Source organism: Diabrotica undecimpunctata, chromosome 1 (genome assembly GCF_040954645.1).
Source record: "Diabrotica undecimpunctata isolate CICGRU chromosome 1, icDiaUnde3, whole genome shotgun sequence".
Classification (NCBI taxonomy): Eukaryota; Metazoa; Arthropoda; class Insecta; order Coleoptera; family Chrysomelidae; genus Diabrotica; species Diabrotica undecimpunctata.
In genome coordinates, this window is record NC_092803.1 from 8,918,718 (window position 1) to 8,942,657 (window position 23,940).

At 34.1% G+C, this 23,940-nt stretch overlaps 1 protein-coding gene across 1 annotated transcript in view; it reads left to right on the top strand.

Moving 5' to 3' along the window:
- The window catches only part of Sema2a (Semaphorin 2a), a 1,119,544-nt gene that overhangs the window by 1,078,372 nt on the left and 17,232 nt on the right, over positions 1 to 23,940 (top strand). The window contains exons 7-11 of the mRNA XM_072536254.1: positions 4,648 to 4,878; positions 18,306 to 18,464; positions 19,177 to 19,431; positions 20,611 to 20,884; positions 21,779 to 22,042. Coding sequence (XP_072392355.1) covers positions 4,648 to 4,878; positions 18,306 to 18,464; positions 19,177 to 19,431; positions 20,611 to 20,884; positions 21,779 to 22,042 — 1,183 coding nt within the window. The remainder of the gene's footprint in view (positions 1 to 4,647; positions 4,879 to 18,305; positions 18,465 to 19,176; positions 19,432 to 20,610; positions 20,885 to 21,778; positions 22,043 to 23,940) is intronic.

The following is a 23,940-nucleotide window of genomic DNA, read 5'->3' on the forward strand; positions in this document are numbered from 1 at the left end:
TTAAAAGTCTAGATCTGGTGGATCTACAATCTACAAATAACCAGGAACAATCATATCGATTAGTAGCTTAATTACAGTTTGTTCTAGTTCCTGCAAACTATAGATTGCCTAATAGGTATTGAGAAAATGCTTGCAATCATTTTCTCGGTTCAAAATTTGCCAGCTTTCAAAAGTCAAAGGTTTTTGTTCTCTGCAGAGGGCAAAACACTTATTTGATGATTCGTAGCATTTTAGTGAGATAATAAATATAGCTTCGGGGCTAGTTTGGGACGCAGTCTATTATAAATTACCTCAACAACAACTATAGTGTAATAATTCAGTAGCTATCAATAAAACTGTATTTTAGTTTAAGTCAAATAAAAAAAGCAGGAGTCAAATAAAAAAAAGCAGGAGCCAAATAATAAAGATAATAAACTATAATTATGAAATAGCCCATCCCATAAAACAAAAGAAGGAATACCATGTCACGTAGGAATCGAGCAAAATAAAGCAGTCGACCTACTTGCGGATAAAGCTGCACTAGATAAAAATATCCCAAAGTAAAAAACCCTTCAACAAATCCATCAAGAAACATATTTTCAGTTTAAGACAGAGTAACTTGAAAGTAAAGTCTACTAACTTAATTGATTGATATTGATTGATATTCAATTATCACTTCCAACTAAAATCACGAAAAGATTATACTCTAACAACCCACACCCATTTAATAAATAAAGAACCCATTCCTTCTTATCACAGTACTTCTAATCACCTACAAATCTAAATATATTTAGAATGCCAAGCATACACCAACTAACGAAGAAAAAACTACTAGAAAAATCTTCCAGGAAATATAGAAATATAGTAATATAGAAATATAAAAATCTGCTCAACTTATTGTATAATCAAATCTGAACTGGACTGGAAATTGTTGATACTATAGGCTTAAAGCCCTTAGTAATGGCGGAAGAATGCTGGACTATCATCTTGTTCAGAAACTAGACCGGCTATGAATAATATTCCTCACACATTTTGCTCAATTTCAGTCGCAAAAAGTCCCCCACGGGATAAGAGTGTCAGAATAGCTCGGCCCTTGGCTTAGCCATTTAGCGAGCGATTTTCAAGCCGGTCTTATTCGAAAACTCCGATATTAGTAAAACAAACATTTAATGTTTATTCTATTTCAAGAGACACTCAAAGTATGTTTTTCTCGCTTGAAATTTTAGTAAAGTAAGTTCGTGTCACTTCTGGCGAAGGTCTAGTGTTAGGGTTTTAGGTCGTGCAAACGCTCCTAACATGACTTAACGACTACTTTCAGGCAGGGACCGACAGCATTACGTGCCCTCTGAAGCACAGTGACAGCTTAGTTAAATTAGAAATAGAAAAATTTGTTGAAATTTTAAAACGCGGTAAAAAGTTAGTAAGTACTTATTAGAAACTGTATAAATTATTAAGATATGTAAGGTCGCACAAAAGTTACTGCTTTTTGAATTAAATGGAATTTGAAATATGTGAATTAAAACTTTACAAAACATGGAATTTGAAATACGTAAATAAATACTTCATAAGTTTTTTTAAGTCATTACAATGTGTATAGCCAAAAACACACCGACCATTTCGTTCTCTGAAGAAAATACACATCGATACATACTGACCTAAAATCATGTTTCAAACAAAAAATTTCTGACATATATTAGCAATCTTAGAATATCGCCTCCACCAGGCAATATGAAGTCAAGAAACACCAGAGCACACAACATCCGAAGACATACAAATCCGACTAGGAGTGAGACAGGGTTGCGTCTTATCACCGCTACTCTTTAATTTGTATTCGGAGTCTATATTCAGAGAAGCATTAGACGAGGTCCAAGGCGGAATTAAGATTAACGGAATCAGCATAGACAACATCAGATATGCTGATGATACCGTCTTAATAGCAAGCAACGCACAAGAACTACAAAATATAATAAATGCGGTAGTTCACCACAGCGAAATGTTCGGTTTACATCTAAACGTTTCCAAAACTAATACTTTAGTATTTTCAAAGACACCAATAAACGTACAGGTGTATGCCAAGGGTCAAATAATAGAACAGGTAAATTCCATAAAATATTTGGGAACAAATATCAATAGTCAGTGTAATCCAAAAAAAGAAATCCTATCAAGAATCGAACAAGCAAGGAAAACATTCATGAGCATTAAAACATTTTTACAAGATCAGACCTTAGTCTACAGCTTAGAATCCGAATGATCAGATGTTACGTTTTTTCTGTCTTACTGTATGGCTGTGAAAGTTGGACAATGGACTCTGAAATTGAAAAAAGAATAGATGCCTTTGAGATGTATATATACAGACGAATGTTGAGGATTCCATGGGTACAAAGAGTTACTAATGTTGAGGTACTTCGTCGCATGTGTAAACAAAAAGAATTACTAAGAATAATCAAAGAGAGGAAAATGCAATACTTGGGTCATGTGCTGAGAGGCGAAAGATATGAATTACTTCAAGTTATACTGGAAGGAAAAGTACAGGGCAAAAGATCAGTTGGAGGACGCCAGAACTCGTGGCTGAAAGACCTGAGGAGATGGTTCGACCGCTCATCCGCAGAGATCTTTCGCGCAGCAGTTTCCAAAACTACAATTGCCATTTGGATCGCCAACCTTCGAAAGGAGACGGCGCAATGAGAAGAAGAAGAAACACCAATATCCTGGAAAACCTAAAATAAAAAATAGAAAAGAACAAGTAATACTTACTCGTCTCTGCATCGGACACACATGACTTACTTATGACTGTTTACTTCAACATAAGAATTAACCTATGTGGTAAAGCGGCCCACAAATTGCGTTATTGCTCAACAGTTTTGTTCAACGAACAAGTCTGTTCGAACAAAGATGAGGCAAAACGGAAGTGTGTAGCTTGAAAACTGTCGTTTTTGTTGGCTTTCAAAAGTGATGGAATAATCAGTTTCAGCTTGATTATGTATGTCGAACTTGTTCGATAAGCACCTCATTTCGAACAAATCTAAAGTGTGTGCTTACAACATTTTTAAAAACCGACTATTTGTCCATAAGCGGCACATTCATTTATTTTTTTATTTTATTTTCAATTTATTTTTTAAAAAAAAATATCTATTTCAAATTCAAAGTGTACATATCTCAACGAATTATTTCAATATGCCGGATCTTCGCCAGATGAATAGAACATTTTTATTAGAATTTATAGAACTCTATCATTAGGACTCTATCGTAGTTTTCCGTGTGTGTGGAAGATTAAAAGTCATAAGTACAGTGATCGAATTAAGAAAGACAGAGCACGTGAAAGTTCATTGGCAAAGTTAAGAGAAGTGGATGCTGATGCCACAAAAGAATCAGCAAAGAAAAAGATTAATTAATTAAGAACAGGTTACAGAAGGGAGTTAATAAAGTCAATAGATCAAAACATAGCGGCACTGGAAGTGATGACATATATAAACCAAATATATGGTATTATGATGATTTGTCATTTTTCAAGGATAACAAAACCACACGTTCTAGTTTATCAAGTTTAGAGAATGACGATGATTCTTATTATGGCGATGACAATAATACCCAGGAAGACGAATCCCAGAATAATGCAAGTATACCTCCTCCTACAGTTAATAAGGTGTTTACAAACTAAAAGGGTTTATTTTTTTTACTTTATTTTATTCAAAATTGTAAGCGGACAAATATACTTCTCCAAAAAATTAATGCACCGTCTTAAAAATGGGTCATTTTTGATGGCACGAATTTCCTAAACCTGTTGTCCGATTTAAGTGATTTTTTTAATATGTTATAGACTTATTCTTTAGCAATATCGCTGTAATAATATTGGTGCTAGACAGATAAATTGTCATTGTATACAGGGTGTACCAATCAAACTGTGTTTTTTTCTCAAAGTTCGCATGGTTCTGTGGAATATTCTAGCATTCTAGCAACCATAGCCTCATGTTTTCTTAACATTCCATTTTTTGACTCATTCGCTTATGTTGGATAATAAAAAAGTTAGATTAGGTAAAAAAACAACTAGCCTTGTTTTTCGTCAATACAGGTTGTTTTTAAATAAGTATGGCAAATTTTATGGGGTAATTCTACATGAAAAAATAATTCAGTAATAATAGTTGGCTTTATAAACGTATGTCTGCAAATGCGGATTGTTTGATGATCAGGAGAGTTTGACGATCAGGGGAATAATTAAACCAATCACCACGTTCCAATTTTAATTCCGTTAACAAGTTTACATGAGAAAAATAGTCATCAAGATCTCATCAAGGGTCATTTTTTCATATTGGGACAAACTACTAAACAAAACTGAAGCAAAACTGAAGTGTGTGTGCAACTCGTATTCGACATTTTTGTTTGAATAGACTTGCTCGTCGAGCAACAACGCAATTTGTGGGCCGCTTATTAGTGATTTAACGCTAAAACATGTTTTGCTACAGTTATCCAAATATACGAATAAACAGAAAAAACACAACATACCAGACACCCTTAATAGTGCTGTAGAAGAACCCATCTATAAGCAAAAACTTCTACCTCATAGTAAATACTGTCATTTGTTTAAAAAAATTTAATTGCATATATCTTATATCACATAACAAAATTATTTGTACGTCTATGTTTCTAATACTTCCATTTCTTTTTTTACAGAACCGAACTTCGTGGGCGCCTTCGATATCGGCGAATACGTTTTGTTCTTCTTCAGAGAAACCGCCGTGGAATACATCAACTGCGGCAAAAGCGTTTACTCCAGAGTAGCTAGAGTCTGCAAAAAGGACACCGGAGGAAAGAATATCTTATCGCAGAACTGGGCCACTTATCTCAAAGCCCGACTGAACTGTTCCATTCCCGGAGAATTCCCGTTCTATTTCAATGAAATACGTAAGTAATCGGCGTTGTTTCGTCTTTGATCTCAGGTTAGCGGTTGTCTTAGTAATGGCATAAAAAATATGAGTATATCCACCGCTTTGGAATTTGATAAAGACTAAAATGTAACTGGGGCAGAAAGTACATTCCCAAAATAATCTTATCTTATACTTATATAATATATACACATCCTAAACACAAACATCCAAAATTTGAGTTGTATTACAAGTCCATTTGTAGTACAAGCCTTTTGTGCTACTTCTTCTAAACATGTCTAAAATGGAATTAGTATTAATTTTTTTTGTTTTGCTGATATTTATGGCAGTGTTCAGTATCTGCTCTTGTTTCTGCAGTCTCTGCTATTATTGAACTTATTGTTGTATAGGCTCTTAGTTTTTCTTTCCTTGAAAGTGCTTGAAAGTGTTATTTTATGGAATAGTATCTATTAGATGACCCACTGCTCTGTTCACCCTATTTATGTGTTTTCCTACTTTCTCCTTCTAAATTTCTATCTTTCTTCATGCTTCCGAGGCGAGATAATTTAATTACTAAATATTTCAATTCTATTACCTGTTATGTTATTTTGTTATTTCCCTTTGCTTTAAAACAGTACCTTCAGCATTGCGACTATTGCAAGCTGGCCAATGATCAGTTTATCTTTTATCTAATTTGTCGACGATTTCCTTATTATAAGCATCATTACATCTTACTATGCTTTAATTTCTATAATCTGACTATGCTTAATGCGTAAGGGTTTTGTCTTTATGAGTCCTCGTTTTATTGGTGATGTAAAGGAGCTGTATAGCATCAACATTCACATGACTATGAAGTCTCTGCTAGTAACTTGCTCTGCATGGAGTATATATTCTAGCTTTCACGTCCATACTGATCTTAGTATTTATTGATAGACTTCTTCTTCTTCTTCAAGTGCCCTCTCCCCTACGGAGTTTGGCAATCATCATTGCTATTCGTATCTTTGAAGCTGTTGCTCTAAATAATTGGTTAGATGTGCACTGGAACCAGTCTCTTAAATTGCGCAGCCAAGATATACGTCGTCTCCCCACGCTTCGTTTGCCCTGAATCTTTCCTTGGATAATTAACTGGAGCAATCGGTACTTTTCCTCTCTCATCACATGACCAAGATATTCCAACTTTCTTCTCTTGATGGTGATCAACAGCTCCCGTTCTTTGTTCATTCTTCGAAGAACTACACTATTTGTTATTTTGTCTGTCCAAGGTATTTTCAAAATTCTTCTGTATATCCACATTTCGAAGGCCTCTAGTTTATCGGTCCATATAAGTCCAAGTCTCTACTCCGTACAGCAGTATCGAGAAGATATAGCATCTAACCAATCCCATTTTCAGGTTTAAGTTAATGTCATGACTTCCCAGAATGTCCTTCATATTAACAAAAGCAGCTCTAGCCTTTCCAATTCTAGTTTTTATTTCTTCTGTGATGTCATTGTTGTTATTAACGCCTGTTCCCAAATATTTATATTTGTGCACCCGTTCGATTTCGTTATTGTGAATGTACAGGTTTGCATTCAATCTTTGTTTTTTTGAAATAATCATGAATTTTGTCTTCTTGACGTTCATTGTTAACCCTTTATCCTCACTAGCTGTGACTACCTTGTTTAAAATGGCTTGCAGGTCTTCTACTGTCTCCGGCATTAAAATCGTATCATCTGTGTATCTAATATTATTAATTGGTTGGCCGTTAACTTTTATCCCAATCTCTTCTTCCTCCAATGCTTTCTTCATAATTTCTTCCGAATAGAGATTAAATAGCATTGGTGACAGCACACATCCTTGTCTAACTCCTTTTTTAATTTGAATTTCATTTGTTGTGCTATTTTCGATGCGTGCGGCTGTCTTCTGATTATAATACAGAGTAGATATTATTCTTATATCGCGAGTGTCTAACTGTTTAGCTTCCAAGATCTCTAAAAGTTGGTCATGCTTGACGTTATCAAACACCTTGTTGTAATCAATGAAATAAGCAAATACATCTTGATTCACATCCAAACACCTCTGTGTCAAGATTTCAAAGGCAAATAATGCTTCGCGAGTTCCATATCCCTACCGGAATCCAAACTGAGTTTCTCCGATATCTTCTTCCAATTTTCTGTAAATTCTATTGTGAATTATTTTGAGGAATATTTTTAAGGTGTGGCTCATCAGACTGATCGTGCGATGATCACTGCAATGCTTACCATGTGCCTTCTTGGGAAGAGGGACAAAGGTTGATCTTAGCCGTTCTTCAGGAATTATACTGTTTTCATAAATCTTGTTAAATAAGTCTACTAACAAATGGATTCGATCTTCTTCTATCAACTTTAGTATATCCGCTGGTAGCTCGTCTGGTCCTGGAGCTTTGCTATTCTTTGATGACTTCACCGCTTGCATTACTTCTTCTTCTTTGCTTATTTCTATTTATGTCTATTTATTGATAGACTATTAGACAATTTTGTTTTTCTCTCAACGGAAACTTAAGACTTGTAGATTTGATTCACTAGTTTCGGGTCCTAGAATGAATTTTATTTCTTATCTGCAACTTATCTGCAACTTATCTGACGTGTTACTCGTATGTCCTACCACTAGAATAGCTATGTATCAGCAAAGCTCGCAACAATATTTATGTTCTAACGATTGAATGTCATACGTAGCCTGTTCAGTACTAGAACTGATACACTCCCTTGTGATTCCCTGGTACCCTGTATGACAATGTGTCGATATTTTTTTCGATTATGTGCGGTATGTAGCAACTTATCTCTTAATAATCAAGACTATATACAAGTCCAGTCTCTTTACCTCTATATTTTCGAGTATTAACTGCACTATCCAGTATCTGGTACCCCTCATTATATGCTCAAGTATTCAAGTTTTCCTTTTCCTTGACGTATGTTTGGAAAGGAAGGTAATCTAAAGAATGATACTGACGAAATATTGGAAACATGGCGAAACTACTGTGGCGAGTTATATAAAAATAACGAGGTACCAGCATACTGTCTTACTCGCTGGTCAAAGATGCGATTAAATTGCTAAAGAGAAATAAATCTCCAGGCATTGATTCGATACCAGGTGAAATACTACAGTTACTAGGTAACAAAGGATTACATTGGAATTCAGGAAAATACCTCAATTTAAATAAAAACCTATCTACATTACCAAATACCTCAGGAGCAAGTGGGGTTTGTTAAGGGTAAAGATACATGGGAACAAATCCTGAACCTAAGACAACTCATTGAAAAGTCTAAAGAATTTCAAGTACCTATGATTATATGCTTCGTTGACTACCAAAAGGCATTTGATTGAGCTGGATAAATCTGTGGTCCATTTTAATAGAAATGTGTACACCAATGCACCTGGTGACACTTATTAAAAATCTGTACGTCCAATATAGCAACAGTACGACTAGATCAGAAGTTCTCAAACCAATTCAAGACCGAGACTGGTGTTAGATAAGGATGCGTGTTATTCAACATTTATGGAGAACATATCATGAGGATGGCTTTAGATGGATGGGCCGGTGAAGTAACAGTAGCTGATAGAAAAATCTCCAATTTAAGAGTTGCTGAAGACACTACACTTATAGCAGCAAATGAGCAAGAAATATTTAATCTCCTGCGAAGAGTTGAGTTCGAAAGCAATAAAGTTGGTCTGAAAATCAATAAAGACAAAAATAATGGTGGTCGATAGATTCCACAGTATTCAACTGACTAACATGTTACAGGAATACCAGAGAGTGGAAAGTTTTGTCTATCTCCGGTCTAGTATAACTAACGATGGTAACTGTGAAGCAGAAGTTCGGAGTCGTGTTGGTATGGCAAAAAATGCGACGTGTCGCCTAACTAAAGTTTGGAAAGACAGATCTATCTCTTAAAATATAGAGATGAGACTGGTGAATGACCTTGTATTCTCCATATTGCTATACGGGACAGAAACTTGGACTCTTCTCGGACGCGAGCGCAAAAAATTTATGCCTTTGAGATGCAGTGCTGGAGAAGAATGCTACGCATACTTTGGACAGCTCATAGGACAAACGTTTTCATCCTAAACCAACTCGAGATTACAAGAGTCTGTCCACAATATGTCTGCAATGTATTCTGCAATTTTTTGGTCACGTGGTTTGCAGAGGTGACGATAGTTTAGAGAGATTAATTGTTTCTGGAAACGTTCCAGGAAAAAGATCAAGAGGACGATCACCAACTAGATTGTCCGACCAAATTAAGAATTCAGCTGGAAACTGATTCTGCGAAGAGCAGCTGAAGATAGAGATCAATGGAGAAAAATTGTAAGAAATCACTATCCTCAGTAATGAGGAAACCACAAGAGAGACAGAAACAAAGAATACACAGATGTATTGTAGCAAATTATTTCTTATTTGAAGGTTCAGTTGATAATTACAGAGTGCAGCGGTAAGTTTCTTTTATGCATACAAAGACTTAATGAAAAGTAAGTTACTGAATCGTGAGTCTAAGCTGAGAATCTACAAAACAGTAATTAGACCAGTGGTCACATATGGATGTGAAACGTGGACCCTCTCAACCACTGATGAAAATCAACTGAGAATATTTGAGCGCAAAATACTAAGGAAGATATTTGGACCAACCCAATGCAGCGATAGTTCGTGGAGAATTAAAATGAACCACGAGCTGGATGAACTAATGCAGAGCGCAGATATTGTCAGATTTGTAAAGTCACAAAGACTAAACTGGCTTGGTCACCTAGAAAGAATGCCAGATAATCGAGCTGTAAAAGTAGTCCAGAGATGGAAGCCCCAAGGAAACAGAACAAGAGGAAGGCCCCGTAAAAGATGGAGAGACGACGTAGAGAGGGATCTTAAAACCATGAACATCAGGCAGTGGGGAAGGAAAGTACCCGACAGGGCAGAATGGAAGAACATTGTTAAGCAGGCCAAGACTCACAAAGGGTTGTAGCGCCATTAGAAGAAGAAGAAGCAGTAAGTTTCATAAATGCTTCAGAAAACTCTTGTAATCGGTTCATTGTCGACAATTAGATGCATAGACTCATCGTCTTGTATTAACCGTAAGTAACTTTGTCTTTGATGTATGTATGCCCAGTCCGTTATTGGAACATTCTGAAGTAACTCATCTTTAAGAAATTTTAATACTTTCAGCCATGATCTCTATGTTATCCGCATATCGAATGTTGTTGATGGAGCAAAATCTTGTTCGACACCTTTTTGAATTCAAATTTTGTCGTTTACCAGAACAGGGACTTTTTGTTTCTAATATAAATTGTGTACAAGCCTCAGTGTCAAATACTCTGATCTAAATAGAAAGATAAAGATAGTTAAACTACTGGCCTCCTATCATAGTTTTGATGTATCTGGTTATTTTTGAAACGTTGGCAATTTTATTATCGTTTCTTTTGCAACGTTTGGTTTGCGCTATGCTTTTTCTGTGCATACGCCAATTTTTGTTAACATGAATCTTATACAAATCAATTTAATCAAAATCAATAATTTCTCGCGGTTTGTTTTATGTGTCTATTCCATACGTATAGTTACCGTTAAACATGTTAAAAATATGTTAAATCAAAACTTTAGTCATTTGTGTGTCGTTTATTTTGTAACAGCAAGTTATTTAAGTTTTACGACACTTTCAGTGCTCTTGCAATATCATTAAACTATTATATTACTCTAAGTTGGCAACGCAAAAACGTTTTGCTAGGTAGCCTGTCAAATTAATTGTACTGATGAAGTGTAGTGAGACTGACAGCTAACAGTATACAAACGTGAAATGTACAAATAAAACTTTATTGGACAACGGCCAAAATAATGTCATGAATATGCTTCGTAATAAACACGTTACATACTTACGAACAGCCATCTACAAACTATGTCTAGTGAGTTAGTTTTTTTGTCACCCACACCAATTTACAAACATATTCAGTTTAAATCTAATAATTTCTTAATTTAAAAATTTTTGAAAGCAATTTGTGGATTGATATTCATACGCTGTTGTTTGTGCTACCCAATTATTCTTGGTCAATATATTCGAATCTTTTCTTTTTTACAATGCACGTTAATTCTCCTACCAGCGGTCGGGGAACATTTTTAATCATTACCCCAAAATATTTTTGTGTAAGTTGATATTACCCCATGGCGAAGAGCAAGAAAAAACGAAATCGCCTCTTTTTAGCATCTTTCATGTTATAGCCCCCATGATAATTTTGAAAAGAAAACAATAATTAAAAATTTAATATAAACATCATTTATTCAATTTATCAATGTAATACCTAGTAATTCATAACTTTCACCCCCACAGAAAATATAAGTAAATGATAATTTCTTGTTATTTTGTCATACAAGAAAAATATCATATGAATTACAAAATAACGAGAAATTATCATTTGCTTATATTTTCTGTGGGGGCGAATTTTCATGGGAGAGGTTTCATGTTCGATACAATTGCTTCAAAATTGGGACTTGGTGTAAGAGCGATTTGAACACAGCCTTCAGCGTTTAATCGATTTCTGTTCTTCGTTTTTATGTTCATTAGAGTGGAAAAGCCTTGTTCGCACAAATATGTTGTTCCAAATGGCAACAACCGGTTTTGCAGATGCGGTTCCAAATGCGGTTTTTAACCGCATCTTCATGTACAATTTTGAAAGCCTTTGCAGCTTTTGACATTCAAAAAGATAAATAGTATAGATAGTAATCTGAAAACCGCTTTCTGAGTTTTATAAGATGTCTTACAATTGTATCCTTGATGTCAACAAAAGTAATATTTTCGCAATCTTCCAAAAACAAAGCTAACCTTGAAAAAGTAGCTGTCTTGTTCGGTTCTACTTTCTGTCTCCAATATTGCAGCTTTGACCCAAACGCTGACACTATTTCTCTCGCTGAAATGATATTAATATTCTTTCCTTGCAATTCTTTGTTTAATATATTTATACTCTTAAAAATGCCCGCTAAATATGCGAGATATGCAACCCAGGAAGAGTTTTTAACTTATCTGCGAGAATATTTTTTTAATCAACCAAATTTCGACTTCAGTTTTGAGAGTCCATACTCGATTTAGTACATTTCCGCGAGAAAGCCACCTTACTTCTGTATAATAAAGTAGGTCCGTATATTCAGCTTCACCGTCCTTACATAATTCTCGAAATAGCCGCGTGTTTAGTGCATGTCCTTGATAAAATTTACAATCTTGATGACATCATGCATGACAGCTTCCAGTGTAGGTTCTAAATATTTGACCATAAGGGCCTGGCGATGGATCATACAGTGAGTAACTTCAATCCACCAGTTGATAACTATGAACTGATCCAAATAAGTGGTATCAAAAGCAAATCTTTCTGTAGTGCTGATGGGTTGGAAATCTTTGTCTTACTAATTAAGGATTCTTTGGAGTGCCTAAAGACAGCCACTATTATTCCTATTCATAAGGGTGGTGAAAAATCAAGTGTCTGCAACTACAGACCTATTGCCTTACTACCGGGCCTATCGAATATTATTGAGAGACTTAGAAAAGTCCGACTTATGTCCTTTTTCGTTGAAAAAAAACATTTTATCACAGTCAGATCGGCGTTTTATCTAATAAATGTACCAGTGATGCAATGTGTTCTGTACTACATGAAGTCTATTAAGCACTAAACAATAATCTTTACACTGTCATTGTTTTTTGTGACTATGCCAAAGCTTTTTATTGTATAAATCTTACATCTTTGTTCCAATCTTACTTAAGGAATAGGAAACAACTAGTTAGAGCAAATGATACTGACTCTAGTCACAAAAGCATTGTATGTGGAGTATCACAAGGTTCAATATTGGATCCTCTACTTTTCTTTATCTTTATAAATGGCATTACTAACTTAATCGATTAAAAATGTTTCTTTTTGCTGATGATACCAGTATCACCTGGAGGAACTCTAATATTGCAACACTTCGTGCAACTATAACTTCTAATTTACTTAAAATAAAAACCTGGTCCGATTCTAATTTACTCTCTTTTAACGTGGATAAGACAGCTCCTTTATAGTATAGTAGCATTATTCTATAAAGAAGCTCTTCAACCCTTACTTCTTAATAACAGCAGATCAGTATCGTCGATTCTGTAACATTTTTTGGTATTTTTATAGACAGCAACCTTAAATGGTCACTTCATATCGATTTATTAAGTAAGAAACTAGCCTCAGAGTGCTGTGCAATAAGATCTGTTTCGAAGGAAATAAATTTAGCATCTTCCAAAATAACATTTTTCTTTGTTCGAGTCTCATCTTCGATATGGTCTTCCTTTTTCGGGTTCTAGTGCAGCTGCCCAATCTGATGTTATTTTTAAACAAAATACAACATGCTTAACGATTTGAGTTCGGTGGTGGTTAATCTAATAGCAATATGAAAAATAGATTTGTCAATTAACAATAAAATAGTGAAATAATATATTGCAATTCTTGTGCAAGGCAAGTGGTTTGGTTATATAGCCCTATTTAACTTTGTAATTCCTTCCTCAGATCTACAGAAAATGAGTAGCTGATAGGGCTCGATAACTGAATGAATTCTACTAGGGATACGGCAATTTGAAAATAAACATTTAAATTTTGATTATTTTATTCTATGAGACACTAAAATTTTGATTTTGATTTGATTTTGAGATGTTATTCGAATGTTTATAAAAAAACTCTCGTTTGAATATATAAATGTAAGACACCGAATTGAAACTTTTTACAGAATGGAATTTGAAATACGTGAATTAAAACTTTATGCGGAACGGACAATTAAAAAGGTTTATTTATGATATTTCATTTGGATCATTATTGCTACACCTTCCGTTATTCTCTTTTGATTTGAAATCCCACTATATACGAGTATTAGTAAATATTCTTCCATCATCGTTTTTCTATTACCTCTCCTGATCTCTGTTATTAAGGCTATTTATGTTCCAAGCCCCTCTCATTATATTTTTCGTATTCACGTTCGTCATCTTATTTGTCGCCTTTGTTGTGACGATGTTTTCCATCTTAAGAGGCTGCTCTGAAAAGATTTGTGGTTGTTGTGGTAAACCACGTTGGTAGATTTTTCAGCCAGGAAATCCTTCGCCTTCCTGGTTCCCGTTTTCCTTCTACTTTTCATTGTAGAATTAAGTAGCCGACTGCTAACCTAACCGTATTATCTTTATCTTAGCTTTGGACCAGCAGTGACAGCTGCTAAGCTACTTAATGTACCCATGAAAAGCTCCAAACATAGTTTCAATAAATTATATAGTAACTTATAGCTTAGGTATACTATTTATTCACACTTTACCTTTTATATGCTCATATACAAAATGAAAAAAACCCTATTCTAACTTATTTACCAGAGCTAGTTTCTTAAGATTGTATTATGATAGTTTTGGATTGAATTTTAAGCTACGGTTTGTTAGAACAGTGCGCAGCGCACAGCATACACGTACAGCAGAATCTGTTGTACTCGACTCACGGCAGTTTTGGCTGAGTCGGTTTGTTAGATTAATTTGCATAAATATTCTGTCGCTCTGAAAACAAGTTTAGAAATTATTTATTCTCGCAAAGGTTGTACGTTTAAAAAAATGAATTCTCGCAAACTTAACGCAATAATTTTATTACTTCAAGAAGAGGAGGAAGAAGAAGAGTTGATAACGTTAAATTTAAATAAAAGAAATAAAAATGTAAACGAAACTTTTTCATGTCTTAATACAGAAGGTGCTTTTAAATTAACAGTCGAAGAAAGATTGTTTCAAAACGAGGAAAAATTTCGAGAATATTTTAGACATTCCAGGGATTTGTACTAGATCCACTAGTCTTTCATCTTCCTCGGGAGAAAATTTAGTAGACATCACTTAATTATTATAATAGTAATAACTAGACTTCGGCAAATATGCATATTGCATATTTTGCATAATGTGCATATTTTATGCAAATATTTCATATTTTGGCATATTTGTATAAAAGTTTGCATAAAGTGCATAAAAGTTCAGATTTTTATACTGTATTTGAAAATTTTTAAACATACCAATTTATTTCAATTCTTGTATAAAATTTTGTAGTCATTTTAATCAAGAAATGATCTAAGTACGTAATCTCTACAGGTACAAAACATTTACAATTTCAAAGAAGATCAATTTAAGTAGCCCTCAACATTCTTAGAAAGTCTCGGTCACTGAGGCATTCAGTTATTGGATAATCGCTAAGGGTTCGCTCATTTGCATTTTATGATCTAATCCCCAAATCTATCTACAATTTATTGTATCTTAACAGCAGGTAAACGGCTAATAGTTTTGTTCCTAATTTAGGGATTTTCCAAAATCTCCCAGTTTATTGAATTAGGTACCTAAACATTTCTAATTTGATACTCAGATTTGTAAATCATTTTTGTTTTGATATTCACAGCGTAAACACTCGTTGTGCGTAACAAAAAGGAAGATTGTGATTTTATAATGCCTAAAACAACCAGTGCTTCAACTTGGATTAAACCTTATAAAGAGCTGTCTATGGATATGGGAAAAATCTATTGTTCAGTCTGTGGCAAAATTGTAAGTATCTAATATTTTCTATTAAATATCTAATATTTCATACATACAGGGTGTTTCCAAATGACACTTACAACGTTTGACTGTAGATAATTCTCGAAAAATTGAACAAAACGATATAGTTAATGAGGGGTCAAACTTATTTACTTTTCGAGATACAGGGTGTTAAAATTAAAAAAAAATAAATTCTTTTAGTTAATAACAACAATAACTTTAAAACCAATAAACGTATTTACTTGAAATTTAGTACTCGTAGGTTGCTTTTAAATGAAAAATAGCTTCCTTTAGTGAGAAAAAATTGTCCATGGTACAATACAATGGTGTGTATTTAGAAAAATTTTTCACCTTTACTTTTTTTTATGAAGTCAGCTATTCTAAAACACAATTATTTTTATTGTAATTGAATTAACAAAAAAAAAACTTTTGTTGAATTTTAAAATGTTATATGATGTACTAATGGTTAGTAACAAAAACTAATTTGTGGATTAATACTGCATTTAAAACACTTAGCGAGTGTTTTTTTTTTCAAACCAGTTATTTGATTAACCAATAACACCTTGTATATTTTTATATTTTAAAGTTGGGTTAAAATAAAGGTTTTTATTTTTATTTATAGATAGCATGTGAGAAGAAATTTCAGATAGACATAACATGTGAGAACTGCTTCACACATTGCAAAAAAAGGAAAAATAGGAGGAAAACATCAAACTTCAATGGCTAAATGTTTCCAATCTACTTCAAAAAAATTAGATGAGCAAGAAACTTTTAATGAAGACTTGTGTCGCGCATTAGTGTCTGCAAACATACCGCTTTCAAAATTAGCAAATGTAAATTTTAGTTCGTTTCTAAAAAAATATTGCAAACTTAATGTTCCAAGTGATCGGTCTCTAAGAAGAAATAATGTGAACGGGCTATACTCGTCGGTGTTAATTAATATTAAGGAAGAAATTGCAGATAATTATTTTTACATATCTGTAAACGAAACCACTGATTCCTCAGGAAAGTATATTGCTCATTTATTGATTGGTGTTCTTAAAGAAGATACCTTACCAAAATCTCATCTTATTTCATGCCAGCAACTTGAGAAAACAAATGCTTTAACAATTTCGCGTTTTATACAAGAAACATTAGCAACTTTTTTTCTTCCGACAACTATTCCTTCTAATAAATTACTGCTTATTTTATCGGATGCTGCTCCTTATATGGTGAAAGCAGGACAAAATTTAAAAATATTTTTTCCAGATTTAACACATGTTACTTGTGTAGCGCATGGATTAAACAGAGTTGCAGAGGAAATACGAAAAAAGTTTCCTCTTGTAAATACCATGATATCCAGTGTCAAAAAAGTATTTCTTAAATCTCCTATAAGAATTCAACTTTATAAAGAAATGCTACCTAACATTCCTCTTCCAACACAACCTATTTCAACGCGATGGGGAACATGGTTAGAAGCAGCTAATTGTTATGCAGATCATTTTGTTAAAATAAAGAACATAATTGATACGTTAACAGATGAAAGTTCCCAATCTCTTTTGGATTCTAAACAAACTTTTCAGAGTAACTTGCTTCAACAAGAACTTTCATTTATAAAATCAAATTTTAGTTTTGTTCAAAAAACAATTACTCAGTTAGAATCACCAAAACTGTCATTGTTCGAAAGTACAGCATTAATAAAAGAATTTGCGTCATGTTGTCGGAACGTTAGAGGTAATATTGGAAAAGATATTTTAAAAAAATTTGAAGCTACTATGGAAAAAAATAAAGGTTACCATATTCTTTCTGAAGTAGTCAGTGTTCTAGCTGGAAATATTTCGGAAACAATTAATTTAGAACCAAATGTTTTGGTTAGTTTGAAAAATGCTCCCGTTACATCAGTTGATGTTGAACGAAGTTTTTCCATATAAATATATGTACTCAGACAGAAGCCACAAGTTTTTGTTAGAAAATTTTGAACACCACTTGGTCATTTATTGTTACCATAATTCTAAATAAGTTTATTCATACTTAAAAATGATGTAGTTAGGTACTTAAAATAAATGTAAATCTTAATGAATAGTAGGAAATATTTAGTTATGTACACTTTTTTTTTAAATAAAATTGTTACTATTTTACGATTTTTTTATTTATTTGTATGCATATTTTGTAAAATATTTGCATATTTTCGGGTAAACACGTGCATATTTATGCGCATATTTTCTACATTTTTATTTGCATATTTGCCGAAGTCTAGTAATAACTATATAAGAATACAATTATAATTTCGGTATAGATGTGTACGCTGTGAGCTCAGCTGAACGTTTGCGTCCAAATCAAATCGCAGTTGATTCCAGCGCACACCGTCGACGTACACGGCTATCGGTCTGCAGTGCGCGCAGCTCAGCAGAACCTAACAAACCGTTCTCATAGAGAACCATTTCTTTGATTTTGACGAACGGGCGCGGCGTTCGACTGACTGTGAGTTATGTGTCGCTCACTGTTCTAACAAACCATAGCTTAAGAGATTTTTATTGTTCAAACTCTTTGAAGCTAAAAATTTTCACCTTGCTTTCTTCTTTCAATCTAGAAATTCTGATCTTGTCTCTAAGACTGTTGTAAGACATGTAGACAATATTCCACAAACCATAAGCGTTATTCTTTTAATCGATAATGCTTTTTTACATCGTTTAATAAGTATAAAAATTATTATGAATGTGTGTGGTTGGGATATTGACTGCTAAACCTACGGTTTTGTTCGCTTAATATTGCAAACGTTGAATTATACAAATACAATTATTTTTCTAGCATATTAAAATATATAAACGAAGTATATGTAAGAACAGGATTCATTCTGAATAACTTTTAAATATTATATTTAATAAATAGACCGATAATATAGAATTACAAAAACTTTATTTCATATTTACTAATTTGTGGTTTTCTTACTTTTAGAAAGCATCTATAAAGTACCAGGAGATGACAACAGATTCTATGGAACTTTTACTACATCTACAAATGGTCTTATGGGTTCAGCCATTTGCTCTTTTACACTCTCAGATATACAAGAAGCGTTTAGTGGAAAATTCAAGGAACAAGCATCTTCATCTTCAGGTAAATACATAGTATATACAGCGAAATACTGAATCATAGGACATTAGTACAGCTTGAGAAGTAAAGCTATTTAGTTGTTATTTACAGCAAAATCACAAACTCATAACAGATGTAACACAAGCAAACTAAACATAATTAACATAAACTTTTGGTGTCAGGTTTTGTATCGAATACCAAAGCCATTTCGAAAAGGGCGTAAGTCACACTTTTTTAAAAATCACTTTTCGGTGCCATTTTAGTTCTTAAAGCGTTTTACATATTTTCTGTGACAAGGGTACATTTTCATATATCACAAGTCAATATAAAAGGCAGACAAAAATTAAAATCTGTTTGAAAACTACACAAGTCCTGGACTTATGCCACTTTCTAGTGAAACGGAACGAAAGTTTTAATCAATCGACTTGTGTCCTTTTCGAAAGGATGGATTTAATTGTATAACACACCTCAGCAGATCACAATAAAACCAAAGAATATAGACGCTTATATTTAAGCGCCTATATTCTTTCATAAAACCCTAATCAATATGTATGTTTCTTTGTTAAGAGGTGATAGTGGTTACATATAATGATTTACGGGTTGATTTTAATATAGTATACTAACTGAACTTAATTATTTGGAAGAGTTGGAAATCTACGCAAACTAATATTTTCCCGTATACTTCGCAATTATTTAAGAGGTTTCTTAAAAATTATTTTGAATTTTCGTTTTTCAGCTTGGCTACCAGTTTTGTCAGGCAAAGTACCCGAACCAAGACCGGGCACGTGCGTCAACGATACAGAAACGCTCCCAGATTCCGTTCTTAACTTTATCAGAAGCCACCCCTTGATGGATTCCGCCGTAATGCATGAGAATGAGAAGCCTGTGTTCTTCAAGAGAGATGTTTTCTTCACTAGATTGGTAGTGGACAAAGTGAAAGTTGATATTGGTGGAGATGTATTGGATTATACTGTCTATTATGCTGGAACTAGTAAGTAATTAATATACACAACAAACATTGAAATCAAATGCAATAAATCGTTAGGTATAGTGAAAATAATCATAAAGATGTACATTTAAATAAAACATTAAAAGATGCGATTAAGCGACATAAGCTAAACTGCCCAAGGGGAACTCAACCTTCATTGGATATAAAATTGGAAGTCGATCTTTCAAGAGAAAAAAAAAGCGGCTTAATATTGCTCTGGTTTTTGGCTACAGCAGTTTTGCTTTTTAGTTTCTGTATTTTTTTTTTCTTAGCTATCTTCGATCTTAGCTATATGGTAAGAAAACTGCAAGAAGAATATGAGGTGGCAGGTCTAAACATGAATATGACAAAATGTGAATATCTCTCAGTGGGAACAGATGAAATATGTGACCTAGTCTTGGAAGACGACAAAATCAAAGGCGTGCAATCCTGCAAATATTTGGGGGTCATTTTCAACAAGAAGGGAAATAGCGCAGATGAAATCAGGGAAAGAATAAACAAGGGCAGAGCAGCGACCCGTGCCTTAAACTCTCTTCTCTGGCAAAAAAAAACAATTCGACGAGAAACCAAAAAACACATTTACGGTAGTATAGTTCAAAGTATTACACTTTACGGTTCGGAAGTATGGGACGTCACCAAAGCTAATAGAAACAAACTTATGACGACAGAAATGGATTATCTGAGACGAAGCTGCGGTAGATCGAAACTGGAGAGAGTTAGAAACGAACAAATAAGAAACGAAATGAAAATGGAGAGAAATATCAATGATGACATAGAAAGAAAATAATTAATCTGGTTCGGACATGTTAAAAGAATGCCAGAGTACAGATGGCCTAGGAGAGTACTGGAATGGATCCCTCCTGAAAGAAGAAAGAGAGGACGACCACGGAGAAGTTGGCGCAACGATATTGATGAAGCAATGGCGGCAAGAGACTTAGAAGAGGCAACTGCATATGACAGAAAAAGATGGAAATTGGGGGCGGAGAAGCGGCGACAGCCGTAATAAATCCGTTATTATTATTATTTTTTTTTTCACTTCAGTAAAAGGATTCTATAAGGAAGCCTAGGCCTAGTACAACTTAGTAGGTAGGACTAAATTTTCACTTTGTACCGATTTGTCAAAGAAAAATTGTGTTAAAATATTTTATTTTTTGCTTAAATTCTTTTTTGTTTCTTCTCTAGACGACGGAAGAGTTCACAAGATTGTGGAATGGGCAAGGGAAGAAGATTCATCCTCGATTCTTTTAGATGTCTTTGACGTAACTCCAGGAGAACCCATCCAAGTCATGGAGATTTCTAAAACACATAAAGCTCTCTACGTAGCTTCTGATCATAGAGTAAAACAAGTGGATTTGGTGATGTGCAACAGAAGGTACGACAACTGCCTCAGATGCGTACATGATCCGTACTGCGGATGGGATAAAGATTTGAATGTCTGTAAGCCGTATTCACCTGGGTAAGTATACATTTTCTATAATCAATTAGTCACTCCAACATCACTCTAATCAGTTTAGGTTTGTGCGCTTAGAATGCACGAAGTATCTAACTTATACTCGGCCATCCATTTCCCTAATAGGATGTTGACCACTATGGTCATATTCCGACATAGGAATATGACAGGAATATAATTCCGCGTATTGAGAGATCCACGTCTTCCCTGTTCTTCTGTATGAAATGGAATCTTGCACTTTACCTGAGATATCGATGAAAAAACTCAACATGTTTGATGTGTGGTGCTACATTAGCAGATTATGAGTCTCTTAGAGAGACAAGGTTATAAGTTGAAATATCTAGATCATAGAATGGGCAATGAACACCTGTATAACCTACTTTAAACCATAGTACAAGGCAATGTGTATGAAAGAAGCGGTTCAGGAAGAACAAAGATATCCTGTCTGCACAACTTTCGAAAATGGTTCAACTTCAACAGATTTTTTTAAGAAACTTTTTACAGGCAGGTTCTTGAAGGAAAAACCCGAGCTGTCGATAGGTTTGGATTCGCCGATTAATATATAGTAAATTCATAACTCGAAAAGCAATCGAGTTTGAAGCTATCAGTGACGATGACGAGAATTTAACTGTGGTAACGAGATTGTAAAATCTAGAAATTTCTCTATGAAATCATTAAAATTTCAAAACTTCTTGAAAACTATTTTGCAGAAAAAGACAATATTTTGAAGAATTCAACTATTTTAAATAATTAAAAGTACCAAAATGATAACAGTAACAAAAATGAATCAGAAAATAGAGTTTTTTTATTGAGATTTTTTTATTCCAAAATGTTAAACATATCACTTTAACAAGTGAGCACTAAATAACATTTTAAATAATTAATAAATTTTGTTTTTAGTCTTCTTCAAGACGTCTCCAACAGAACCCACGATGTTTGTGACAGCAGTGTCGTAAAAAAGAAGATGATCGTAACTTGGGGCCAGAGTCTTCATTTGGGTTGTTTTCTCAAGATGCCAGCCGTTCTTGCCACTCAGACGATCACCTGGTACCATTATTCTAAGGAGAAAGGACGTTATAAGATCCAGTACAGACCCGATAAATACATTGAGACTTCTGAACATGGATTGGTTATTATTACTGTGACTGAATCTGACGCCGGAAGGTGAGTTATCATTGTAGTTGAGAATAAGATGTTGGTGAGAGTTCTATACACCCGTTGCTCATGACATGATGAACCATTAACAATACTAGCAATTTTTGGGGAGTAAGGAATTAGTGGGTAAGAGCTGAGTTAAAAAAATACATACTTAAGGTTTGTATATTTTGCGCATTTTTAAGGCTTACCTAAATGTTGGAAATACATTGGGTTATTGTATTTGTTTATGACTGTACTCTTACTCATTAGTTTCATTAATTAACACTCCAGTTAAGTCCCAATTTTCAAGATATTTTCTGATAAACATTTAAAGCAAGTCCTCATATTCTGCTGTGATTATGTTATGGCTTGGTGGGCTATATTGCAGCAATATCAAAGCATATTACAGCAGCTTATATTAGCTTAATATAATTTCCGGTACCTTAAGTCACTTGGCAAACTCTGGTACGAAAGTTGGGATGTAGAAATTTTACTTCGAGGAGGGACTTATGGTTCTCGGTCAGTGATCCAATTACATCGGCATATTGCTGTATAATTTCATACTTTTAAGTATGCTCTCTTCAATGTAAACTTAACTACTGTCTGGTTTTGCGGTTAGTTACGCCCTCCAAAAGTAACTAATCTAAACCACGTTTTTGCATTTAACAGTCAAAATTTTACCTAACGTTTTTCTTAACTGAGTGGGATTGCTTGCTTTTTAACTTCACTGAAGGATGGATTGATTAGTCTGAAAACGTTCTGAACTTTATAATCCATTTAAATGTTTTTAATTTAATTTTTAATTAAATCTACCGCAACAGTTATAACAAATAAACTGAATGAAAGTATATCACTAGCAGAAGAACAACAAGGTTTTAGTTCGGGAAGATCATGCACCGACGCTATATTTATAATGAGGCAAGTGCAAGAGAAATCATTAGAATACAACAAACCGGCATATCTATTTTACGTTATCCACTTATTGTACGCAAGAGAACTACGTCTACGAATAGGAATACGTCTAGGAATAATCAAAACGATCGGAAATATCTCCAAAACAACACAATAAAAGTAAAAGTGGAAGAAGAACTAACCGACCATATTGAAGCTGGCAATGGGATAAGACAGGGAGATTTCCTGAGTCCTCTATTGTTCAACCTGATTATGGATGAAATAATAAAAAAAGTAAGAACTAAAAAAGGATACCAAATGAGAGGAAAACAACTTAAAACAATCTGCTATGCAGACGACGCAATACTACTCTCTCAAAGTGAAGACGATTTACAACGTATGCTGAACCAATTTACTATAACCTCCAGAAAATTTAATATGTTAATTTCACCAAAAAAGACGAAATGCATGGTTACAAGAGCAAATTCACTAAGATGTAAATTGGAGCTGAAAGGTCAGATAATAGAACAAGTTATGGAGTTTAAATATCTAGGTATCACATTATCTATCTATGGAAAGCTAGAAACTGAAGTGGAAGATCAAGTGAATAGAGCAAACAGAGCCGCAGGCTACCTGAATGAAACAATATGGAGCAATAAAAATATCGGGACAGAAATGAAAGGCAGAATTTACAAAACAGTCATCAGACCAATAATGACATACGCGGCAGAAACACGACCTGACACAGAGAGGACAAAAAGGAAGTTAGAAACAGCAGAGATGAAAACACTTAAAAAAATTGATGGCAAGATACTATGAGACAGAGCTAGAAGTACAGATATACGACTTACATACAAGGTGGAGAACATCAAGAACTGGGTAAGAAATAGAAGAGTAGAATGGAACAATCATATAAGCCAAATGACAAAAAATAGAGTAGTAAAGACGGCAAGAGACGGTTCCCCAATAAGAAAACGATCAGTAGGAAGACCACGAAAACGATGGAACGACAACTTAGTGGAGGCACATTGAAA